The sequence below is a fragment of the Oncorhynchus gorbuscha genome, linkage group LG01 (assembly GCF_021184085.1).
Source record: "Oncorhynchus gorbuscha isolate QuinsamMale2020 ecotype Even-year linkage group LG01, OgorEven_v1.0, whole genome shotgun sequence".
NCBI lineage: Eukaryota > Metazoa > Chordata > Actinopteri > Salmoniformes > Salmonidae > Oncorhynchus > Oncorhynchus gorbuscha.
This window is the reverse complement of record NC_060173.1, coordinates 63,172,132-63,184,201: the sequence shown is the minus strand read 5'-3', so window position 1 is coordinate 63,184,201 and position 12,070 is coordinate 63,172,132. Positions and strand designations below refer to the sequence as shown.

The 12,070-nt window shown below is 42.7% G+C and overlaps 1 protein-coding gene across 1 annotated transcript in view; it reads right to left on the bottom strand.

Annotated features, from left to right (window-relative positions):
• LOC124045689 overlaps positions 1 to 12,070 on the bottom strand; it is a 68,727-nt gene that overhangs the window by 40,744 nt on the left and 15,913 nt on the right. The window contains exons 8-12 of the mRNA XM_046365253.1: positions 5,547 to 5,832; positions 5,275 to 5,336; positions 5,090 to 5,166; positions 2,493 to 3,503; positions 204 to 448 (exon numbers count right to left, since the gene is read on the bottom strand). Coding sequence (XP_046221209.1) covers positions 204 to 448; positions 2,493 to 3,503; positions 5,090 to 5,166; positions 5,275 to 5,336; positions 5,547 to 5,832 — 1,681 coding nt within the window. The remainder of the gene's footprint in view (positions 1 to 203; positions 449 to 2,492; positions 3,504 to 5,089; positions 5,167 to 5,274; positions 5,337 to 5,546; positions 5,833 to 12,070) is intronic.

The following is a 12,070-nucleotide window of genomic DNA, read 5'->3' as shown; positions in this document are numbered from 1 at the left end:
AATTACAACTAATATCTGAGCTCATTTGATCCCACTCTTGCAAATAACTGCTCCAAGCCTTATAGGCCTCTTGATTCTGTCAGTCATGTTTTGATTGTCCTCTGTCCTTCAGGAACCTTATTGCCTGGCTCCTAAATCAATGCACAATAATAAAGCAAAGGGTATTAATTGGGGTGGGGCTAAATCTAAACAAAGACGCATACCTCTTTGGACTTTTGAACCCATGTCTTTGGGTAATACGGTCAGTTGCTCTGAGCTGATGTTCACTGTCTGTTGCTCCATTTCCACTGCGTGACACTTTAGGGTGTCCTAAACTGGTCTCAGGTTTCTCCTCTTCTTCTTTGTCTCGTTCACGTTCACATCGCCTGCTCATTGATCCTCCAGCAACCCGTGAGGCACTTGATTTTTGCAGCACCTCCATGTTGGCCTTTGTCTGGTCTTCGCCCACCTGAAAAGACAGGGTAAATGTTTAAATGATCAAAGCTGCAGAATTAACATAACACATACTATTTGTGAATGGTAAGTTTAAGCAGGCCTTTAAAATGTGTTTTGGAGCAGGTATACTACCATACATAATTGAGTCTGTCACCCCTCTCCTGAGAGACCTAACACCTCCATGTAATATGATCCAAAGAGCACCATATACCCTAGATAGTACACTAATTTAGACCAAAAGTAGTGCACCGTAGGGAATAGGGTTCCATTTGGATGCAACTATTAGTTAGGCTTAATTACAGGGATGCCACAGCTTTACAGGCAGCTCCATTCCTATGCAATACTATACAGCTACGTTAACCTTTCAGAGCAGACATTATCCAAAATGCCTGGAAATACACACTCAAAAGGCTGGCCAAAATGTTATAGTTAAGGGTGTTTTCAAATTAATTTAGTTGGATTTGAAATTCTAACTTGAAATACCTTACACTATTAGAACTGAGTGGATGGTACTGCTTGCTGCTTGAGGTTTAAGGCTGGATTTCTGTACAGCACTTTGTGACATCGGCTGATGTATTTATAAATCCTTATTTACATTTGATTAATTGATTTATTGCATCTACTGAGTGAGAAAGGGGTGTGCAGAACGGTCTAGTTTCAGTCACGGATAAGGTAGAACAGCAATGAGTTAGGGGGGAGAGAGGAATTCGGTCCGAGGTCAGATGAAGTGAGAAAGAACAATCACCACTAAAGTCCTGCCTAGCAACGGATGTATTGGCTGTCCAGATGTGCAAGGAGGACACTCAGCCTCGAAGGAGGGTATAAATATATGTACTTGTGTAAACTTCCTTACCTAGAAATCATCAGCATTTTCATACAAAAACAAACGGATAAGGACAGAAAGCAATCCATGCTTTGGTTTTGTTAAACTAGCCACTGCCCCAAACGCTAATATTAGCATTTGACCAATGTAAGTCAATGTCCTTCAGTTAGCATGCCCAAATCAAACATTATTTTTGATTTTTTTTATGATTTATTAACTCAACAACTTGGTTTGAAGATACTTTGAGATGATTGGAGCATGCCTTCTCGGGGACATTGTCTTACATTGGGCTTTGTTCGAAAATGCTAACATTAGCTAGTATTTGCAGATTTGGCTGAACTAACGCTTTAATGTCATCACAAAAACATGCACAAAACACTGCACAAATGAAACAACCGCTACACCAACACATCAGTCCAACTTGGCTTCTTTTCATAGAAAAGAAAGGTGTTTCTATAGGTAAACTTTTACCACTTCAATTCACACCAGCTAGGGAAAATGAGCAAATGAGAAATGACCAGAGTAGCAAACAACTGTTTTCTCAACATGTGGCTGCATGCAAAGCACACCGATGGAGAAAAAGACCCAACAATAAACAAAACAAATCACTACAAGAGAAGATGGATGGACGATGCCCCATCGAGTGTGGATGATGGGAGCACACGCTACTACAGCTGAGAGAGAGAGAAAAAGAAAGAAAGAAAAAGAAAGAAGAGAAAAAAGAAAAAGCTTCCTGAGGCCTGTGTGTGACTGACATTTATAGTGCTGATCTTTAATGTCAATCAGCTTAAAGTAGGAGAGAGGAGATTTAAACGAGGCCAATGAGGTGTTAAATGTCACTCTGCACCTCATTAGGTGAGGGAGTGGTCGATGAAGTGAAGAACTGGCGCGGACAATGAGAAAAATAACGCTCACTTTGCTTCATGAAAAAAATGATTAAATGTCAACAATTTCCAATTAAATAAAAGAGGAATGGCAGGAAGTAGAAAAAAAAGAAAAAAAGAGTGAAACAGGTTGTTTACAAGAGGTATTTCCCTGGCATTGTTTTTTTTCTTTTCACACAGACTCAGCTGAGGTGATGGAATGGAAAAAGCGGAGAAAGAAAAAGAGACAAAACAAGAAAGAGTTGGGGGGGACTATAACGGGAGCGAGGGCAATCATAATCCTCTACCTCTTTCCAGAGCAGGGCCTTCTCTTTCTCCAAATCCAGGAACACAACCTTCAGCATCCCTACCTCGTGCTTGAACCGCTGTAGGTCCTTTTCCAGCTCTTCGTCTGAGGGAAGTAAAGGAGCTGGGGGACACACATTGCTCAATGAGGAGGGCTGAGACTGGGAGGGACACACTTCGGGTTCTTCTTCGTACATGGAGGGGCTCGTCTCATCGCCCTGTTGGACTTGCCCTGGCCAACGTTCCTCTGCGGCAGGCTTTGGTTTGGTAGTGGCATCTTTGTCTCGGCTAGGGTTGGACTCTCCTTTGTTCAAGGACAAATCCATATGAACATTGTCTGATTTGAGTTCCACTGCGGCTGCATTGCAATCTGTGAAAGTCTTGGTGACATCATCGACATTGTAGTCTACTTCTCGCTCTCTGTCGATTTCCCCAAACAGTTGAGGCAAAGCAGAAATGTTCTCTGGCTCAATGCCACAGAGGAGGTCCATGTCCCCCATCTCACTGTCCTCGGCACTGGGGGAGAGGTCGGGACTCCCGGGGGTGTCACCATGCTGAGTCCTGTCTTCACATAGGGAGTTGTCAGCCGACTCGGTCAGAGAGTCCTCCAGCCCGGACCCCCTCTGCTCAAGAATGGTCAGCAGGACTGCATTGCTGCTACTCCTCCTTGCCCTGCTCAACAGACAGACATTAGGCTCCCCCACCTCTTCGTTGCTCGAATCTTCCTCAGTGGTTCTGGCGGGAGATTCAACTATCTCTACGTTCTCCTCCTGTTTTTCTTCTTCTGTAGTTTCGTCAGAGGCGGATTCAGCTGGAAGTTTTCCAAATATCTGCTTCAGTTCGGCCGCCACGTTCCTGTAGGAGGACTTAACCTCCCTCTTCTCTAACTCCACCCAGATCTTCCCATAACGTTTCTCCCAGCCTGGCTCTTCCTCTTTACCGTCTCCCTCTCTTTCTCTAACCACATATCTCCCTTCTTTCTCTTTGTCCTCCTCCTGCTCCTCCCCAGTTTGGGACCCGACAGGGACAAGGTGGCACGGGTTACTTACGTCTAACTCTGATGCAACGTCTTTCTCCTTTGATGGCATGAGTAGACAAAGGAAATGGTGTTAACACAGACGCCTACAATGGGATCTACAATTAGGGTATACAAAGCATGAATGTTCACAAAAACACTGAAAACTCCAACATTTAAAAAAAATTGTGTGTAGGGGCATGCAGGCAACATTCAAACTTGTACCACTTTGCCACAATAACAAGACTAATATTTCATACATTTCATAAAATAGTCAGTGGCCGGCAGTCAAAATTTGGAACATTATGTACTCATGATATACATTTTCTGATTTTAAACGGGTTCTGGTTGAAAAGATGGGAAGTCATATAGCCGTTGTTACAACCAGAGAGAACATAGATATTTTGGTTATTATCTGTTCAGATAATCAGTTTACACCAGATAAATATGTATTTTTTGGATGCTAAAAAGACATCCACAAAATGTCCTTATACAAGCAATGAACTCAATGTCATTGCAATTAGTTTTGCCTACTGGTTGAGAGAGGGACTACATTGGTGGTTCATAAGCCAGTCTGTTGTGAAGGGGATGATGGCAGATGAGATGGGTGATGTGGATGAAATGTAGCTATGCCTGGTGAATGATGGGCTTTATTGTAAGGTAGGGGAATGCTGTACACTACAGTAATATGATGTACATAATGTGATGAGGGGGTGTGGAGGTAGTCATGGCCAAACGTTCATGATTTTAATATCTAGATTTTAATTAGTGTGAGTTTCGGCTATTCCTTCCAAAATGTTTATATTATTTTTGGGTTGCACCTCGTCACATATTGGTTGAGCCCATTCTACTCCTCTCCAGGGTTGAGGTGGTAAAATAAGAAAGACTAGATCAATTTAAAGTAGGGGAATGTAGTGATTTGTGGGGGTAGGAGATTAGGTAAACTGGAGATGGTATTCTCTGACTAATGCCTCCACCTCTTGTGGCTGCTCCTCAGGCTCTGGACTGCTCTCACTCTCTTGCTTCACCGGTGAGGGCCTACGCATATAGTCACAATGGACCTCAGGATCTCGTCACAGTATCACTTATGCCTGCACATACCATAACCTCACCTCCAACATGGGACACTGTTCACAATGTTAGCATCAGCAAACCACTCGCCCACATGACACCATACACGCCGTCTACCATCTGCCCGTTACAGTTGAAACCGAGCTTCATCTTCATCATACATCTCCAGCTTGCCAGTGGCCATCGAATGTCAAAATCTTCCCACTGAATACCGTTACGACGCCGAACTGCAGTCAGGTCATGTTGCGTTTATATTTGTGTTCAGTATAGTTTAGCCTACTGTGTCAGTTAGGGGCTACATAGGGTGTTCATAAGGCAGTTTGTGGTGTAGTGGGTCATGAGAGACGAGATGCTGTAGAGGTGATGTAGATTATTTGTAACCATGCCGTGGGTATGATAGGCTATATTGTAAGATGGGGATTATACACTACTGTGAAGTAGAAAATATGACGAGGTAGGTTAGAGGTGGTAAAGTAAAAACGTTAGATATATTTTAAAGCAGGGAATATGTAGTGATTTGGCGGAAGGATGAGATGAGGTAAGCTGGAGAAGGTTTTCCCTGACTAAGGCCCCCACCTCCTGTGCCTGCTCCTCGGGCTCTGGACTGCTTTCGCTCTCTTGCTTCACTGGCGAGGGCTCATGCAGAGGGTTATCTGCAGGGAGATAGAACCTGTTTTAACAAGAGCAGCAGTGGATGTACGTCTGCAAATAGTCAGTCTTAAATCAACGCTAATTAATTAGGTAAACTTTAGGTTACTCACTAGGTTTCAACACTGCGACGTTCTCTGTTACGTTTGGTAGTTGCTTCCCAGTCCTGACTGGGCTGGGGGTGGAGGTATTCACGTGGTTGGAATCCCAATTAAAGTCTAAGAACAAGGAAGAAGAAGTACATTTATGCACTGCTTTACATCCTTGGCACCAATGGACAAAAAGCCCATCTAAAGTTACAGAACTTCTGTTTTGAAGTTAGCCAGAAAGCCACTCAAAAGTACATGCAGTATCTATAATCTCCTTACTCCCTTACCTTCCTCACTCTCTGTTCTCTGGAGCAGCATCTTCCGAGCACAGGGCTGGGGTTGGGTTTGAGGTGTAAGGGAGCGCGGGCTGGCCAATGGGAGGGGTCTCTCCGGGTCTCTTCTCCTCAAGACCACTCCTCTCCGCTATTAATGCATCTGGCTCCTGCTCCTGGACAGCCGGCAGAGGGACGGGGGATCGAGAAGAGGCCTCCTCCCTCAGCTCCTCGCCACCGGGGGAAGGCACTCCGTGGCCGGGGAGGGTTCTCCTGCTGGCGGTGCTGGCCGTGTCCCAATCAGAGGCATCTGCACCAGCAACACGGAGACAACAGTCAGACAATCAGCATGTCTGAGGGGATCAATTTTAGCAAAGTAAGTAGCCTTACACGAGCCTTGGCTTGTTTGAGCCAGAACAGCTCATAGCAAGAGCCTATCTCCAGTTTCTGTAGCGTGAGGCAGCTTTATGTACACCCCCTGGACAGGACGCTAGTCTAACACAGGGCCTTACCCCAAATCTAAAGTGGGGTCTGAAATTATTGACACCCTTGATAAAGATAAGCAATAATGACTGTATAAAATAAATAATTCAAATACTTAGCTATATTGTACACCAATTATTTTAATTCTAATACAAATGCTCAGAGAAAGATATTTTGTTTAACTTCTTATGGAGTAGCTTGGATGAATAAGGTGCCCAGAGTTAGCTTCTGGGCCTGAGTAGCAGGCAGTTAAGATATGCATATTATTAGTAGAATTTGATAGAAAACACCCTGAAGATTCTAAAACTGTTTGAATGATGTCTATGAGTATAACAGAAATCACATGGCAGGCAAAAACCCGAGAAAAGGTTTTCAAGTCTTTGCCTATCCAATATTCAGTGGAGATTTGGTCAGATTGCACTTCCTACGGCTTCCAACAACTGTCAACAGTCTTTAGAACCTTGTTTCAGGATCCTACTGTGAAGGGGGAGCGAATAAGAGCTGTTTGAGTCAGGGTTCTAGCAGAATGCCATGAGCTAAGTCATGCGCGCTGCCGTAAGAGCTAGCTTGCGTTCCTTTTCATTTCTAAAGACAAAGGAATTGTCTAGTTGAAATACTATTGAAGATTTATGTTAAAAACATCCTAAAGATTGATTCTATACATCAACTGACATGTTTCTACGAACTGCAAAATAACTTTTTTGACTTTTGGTCTGGACTAAGTGTGCCTGCGCCTCATGAATTTGGATGTGTGAACTAAACGTGCGAACAAAAAGGAGGTAGTTGGACATAAATGATGGACTTTATCGAGCAAAACAAACATTTATTGTGGAACTGGGATTCATGGGTGTGTAGTCTGATGAAGATCAAGGGTAAGTGAATATTTATAATGCTATTTCTGACTTCTTTTGACTCCACAACATGGAGGGTATCTGTATGGCTTGTTTTGGTGTCTGAGCGCTGTACTCAGATTATTGCATGGTGTGCTTTTTCCGTAAAGCTTTTTTTAAATCTGACACAGAGGTTGCATTGAGAAGTATATCTTTAATTCCATGTATAACAGATGTATTTTCATCAACATTTATGATGAGTATTTCTGTAAATTGATGTGGCTCTCTGCAAAATCACTGCATGTTCTGAACATAACACGCTAATGTAAACTGAGATTTTTGGATATAAATATGAACTTTATCAAACAAAACATACATGTATTGTGTAACATGAAGTCCTATGAGTGCCATATGATGAAGATCCTCAAAGGTTAGTGATTCATTTTATCTCCATTTCTGCTTTTTGTGACTCCTTTGGCTAGAAAAATGGCTGTGTTTTTCTGTGATGAGGTGCGAACCAAACATAATCGCATGGTATGCTTTCGTCGTAAAGCCTTTTTGAAATGGGACACTGTGGCTGGATTAACTTCTTGGTGACGGGGCAGTATTTTCATGTCCGGATGAAATGCATGCCCAAATTCAACTGCCTGCTACTCACCCCCAGAAGATAAGATATGCATAGTATTAGTAGATTTGGATAGAAAACACTCAAGTTTCTAAAAATGTTTGAATCGTGTCTGAGTATAACAGAACTTTTTTAGCAGGCGAGGACAAACCATTCAGATGTTGTTTTTTGAGGTCACTCTTTTCAATGGGTTTTCATTGGGAATCCAGATTTCTAAGTGACCTTCTTGTAGTTCCTATCGCTTCCACTGGATGTCCACAGTTTAGAAATTGGTTGAGGTTTATCCTTTGTGTAATGAAGAAGTACGGCCATTTTGAACGAGGGTCACTTGAAGTGTACTGTTAGATAGAGGCGCATGACCAGAAAGCCAACTACAGTTTGTTTTCCTCCTGTATTGAACACAGATCATCCCATCTTCATTTTTAGAAATTATTTAACTTCAATAAGCACTTCTCAACGGCTGGCCATGCCTTCCGCCTGGCTACTCCAACCTCGGCCAACAGCTCCGCCCCCCCGTAGCTCCTCACCCAAGCCTCTCCAGGTTCTCCTTTACCCAAATCCAGATAGCAGATGTTCTGAAAGAGCTGCAAAACCTGGACCCGTACAAATCAGCTGGGCTTGACAATCTGGACCCGCTATTTCTGAAACTATCTGCCGCCATTGTCGCAACCCCTATTACCAGCCTGTTCAACCTCTCTTTCATATCGTCTGAGATCCCCAAGGATTGGAAAGCTGCCGCAGTCATCCCCCTCTTCAAAGGGGGAGACACCCTGGACCCAAACTGTTACAGACCTATATCCATCCTGCCCTGCCTATCTAAGGTCTTCGAAAGCCAAGTCAACAAACAGGTCACTGACCATCTCGAATCCCACCGTACCTTCTCCGCTGTGCAATCTGGTTTCCGAGCCGGTCACGGGTGCACCTCAGCCACACTCAAGGTACTAAACGATATCATAACCGCCATCGATAAAAGACAGTACTGTGCAGCAGTCTTCATCGACCTCGCCAAGGCTTTCGACTCTGTCAATCACCATATTCTTATCGGCAGACTCAACAGCCTCGGTTTTTCGGATGACTGCCTTGCCTGGTTCACCAATTACTTTGCAGACAGAGTTCAGTGTGTCAAATCGGAGGGCATGCTGTCCGGTCCTCTGGCAGTCTCTATGGGGGTGCCACAGGGTTCAATTCTCGGGCCGACTCTTTTCTCTGTATATATCAATGATGTTGCTCTTGCTGCGGGCGATTCCCTGATCCACCTCTACGCAGACGACACCATTCTATATACTTTCGGCCCGTCATTGGACACTGTGCTATCTAACCTCCAAACGAGCTTCAATGCCATACAGCACTCCTTCCGTGGCCTCCAACTGCTCTTAAACGCGAGTAAAACCAAATGCATGCTTTTCAACCGATCGCTGCCTGCACCCGCATGCCCGACTAGCATCACCACCCTGGATGGTTCCGACCTTGAATATGTGGACATCTATAAGTACCCAGGTGTCTGGCCAGACTGCAAACTCTCCTTCCAGACCCACATCAAACATCTCCAATCGAAAATCAAATCAAGAGTCGGCTTTCTATTCCGCAACAAAGCCTCCTTCACTCACGCCGCCAAGCTTACCCTAGTAAAACTGACTATCCTACCGATCCTCGACTTCGGCGATGTCATCTACAAAATGGCTTCCAACACTCTACTCAGCAAACTGGATGCAGTCTATCACAGTGCCATCCGTTTTGTCACTAAAGCACCTTATACCACCCACCACTGCGACCTGTATGTAGTCGGCTGGCCCTCGCTACATATTCGTCGCCAGACCCACTGGCTCCAGGTCATCTACAAGTCCATGCTAGGTAAAGCTCCGCCTTATCTCAGTTCACTGGTCACGATGGCAACACCCATCCGTAGCACGCGCTCCAGCAGGTGTATCTCACTGATTATCCCTAAAGCCAACACATCATTTGGCCGCCTTTCGTTCCAGTACTCTGCTGCCTGTGACTGGAACGAATTGCAAAAATCGCTGAAGTTGGAGACTTTTATCTCCCTCACCAACTTCAAACATCAGCTATCCGAGCAGCTAACCGATCGCTGCAGCTGTACATAGTCTATAGGAAAATAGCCCACCCATTTTCACCTACCTCATTCCCATACTGTTTTTATACTGTTTTTATTTATTTATTTTTCTGCTCTTTTGCACACCAATATCTCTACCTGTACATGACCATCTGATCATTTATCACTCCAGTGTTAATCTGCAAAATTGTATTATTCGCCTACCTCCTCATGCCTTTTGCACACATTGTATATAGACTGCCCATTTTTTCTACTGTGTTATTGACTTGTTAATTCCATGTGTAACTCTGTGTTGTCTGTTCACACTGCTATGCTTTATCTTGGCCAGGTCGCAGTTGCAAATGAGAACTTGTTCTCAACTAGCCTACCTGGTTAAATAAAGGTGAAATAAAAAATAAATAAATAAAATAAAAAATAAAAAATTATTTACGTTAAAACATACCTAAAGTTGTATTACAAAAGTAATTTGAAATGTTTTGGCAAAGTTTCCAGGTAACTTTTGAGATATTTTGTAGTCACGTTGCGCAAGTTGGAACCGGTGTTTTTCTGGATCAAACGCGCCAAATAAATGGACATTTTGGATATATATCGACGGAATTAATCGAACAAAAGGACCATTTGTGATGTTTATGGGACATATTGGAGTGCCAACAAAAGAAGCTCGTCAAAGGTAAAGCATGAATTATATTTTTATTTCTGCCTTTTGTGTCGCGCCTGCAGGGTTGAAATATGGTTTCTCTCTTTGTTTACGGAGGTGCTATCCTCAGATAATAGCATCATTTGCTTTCACAGAAAAGCCTTTTTGAAATCTGACATGTTGGCTGGATTCACAACAAGTGTAGCTTTATTTTGCTATCTTGTATGAGTGATTTAATGAAAGTTAGATTTTTATAGTAATTTATTTGAATTTGGCGCTCTGCATTTTCCCTTGCTTGTTGTTAACCCAGAGAGGTTAACAACACGTTTCTTTAAAATGGTGCATAATACTTGTATGTTTGAGGAATTTTAATTCTGTTTTGAATTTGGCGCCCTGCACTTTCACTGACTGTTGTCAAATCGATCCCATTAACGGGATTTAATCCATAAATTAACAAGTCGTACCTTTTTTCAGTCAAAAAGGCAAAAGTCAAATTTATTGACACCCCCCGATTCTTATAAAGCAGTCAAAGGTTTAGTATTTGGATCCATATTTCTTGCACGCAATGACTAGAATAACATTGTGGCTCTTAAAATCTCTACAGGATCAGTGCCCCCCCCCCACGGGACGGTTGAGCTAACGTAGGCTAATGTGATTAGCATGAGGTTGTAAACAACAAGAACATTTCCCAGGACATAGACATATCTGATATGGGCAGAAAGCTTCAATTCTTCTTAATCAAACTGCAATGTTCAATTTACAGTAGCTACTAAAATGAAAGAATACCTACCATGCTATTGTTTGATGAGAGTGCACAGTTATGAACTTGAAAATATATCAATAAACCAAACTAGGCACATTTGGGTAGACTTGATAAAACATTTTGAACAGAAATGCAGTGGTTCATTGGATCAGACTAAACCTGTGCAGAACTTCGCTGCCAAAATTTTAGTGACCAAAATCGAAAACGCACCTAACCTGGAACAGTACATTGCAACCTTTCTCTTGCATTTCAAAGATGGGCGCGACACATGTTTTTTTTCTTTGTTTTATCTTTTACCAGACCTAATGTCTTAAATTATCCTACATTTATTTCACATTTCCACAAACTTCAAGGTGTTTCCTTTGGTATCAACAATATGAATATCCTTGCTTCAGGTCCTGAGCTACAAGCAAATACAGTCGGAAGCTAACATACACTTCAGGTTTGAGTCATTAAAACTCATTTTTCAACCATTCCACAAATTTCTTGTTAACACACTATAGTTTTGGCAAGTCGGTTAGGACATCTACCTTGTGCAAGTAATTTTTCCAACAATTGTTTACAGGATGATTATTTCACTTATAATTGACTGTATCACAATTTCAATGGGTCAGAAGTTTACATACACTAAGTTGACTGTGATTTTAAACAGCTTGGACAATTTCAGAAAATTATGTCATGGCTTTAGAAGCTTCTGATAGGCTAATTGACATAATTTGAGTCAATTGGAGGTATACCTGTGGATGTATTTCAAGGCCTACCTTCAAACTCAGTGCCTCTTTGCTTGACATCATGGCAAAATCCAAATAAATCAGCCAAGTCTGGTTCATCCTTGGGAGCAATTTCTAAAACGCCTGAAGGTACCACGTTCATCTGGACAAACAATAGTACACAAGTATAAACACCATGGGACCACACAGCCGTCATACCGCGCAGGAAGGAGATGCGTTCTGTCTCCTAGAGATGAACATACATTTGTGCAAAAAGTGAAAATCAATCACAGAACAACAGCAAAGGACCTTGTGAAGATGCTGGAGGGAAAAGGTACAGGCATCTATATTCACAGTAAAACGAGTCCTATATCAACATAACCTGAAAGGGCACTCAGCAAGGAAGAAGCCACTGCTCCAAAACTACCA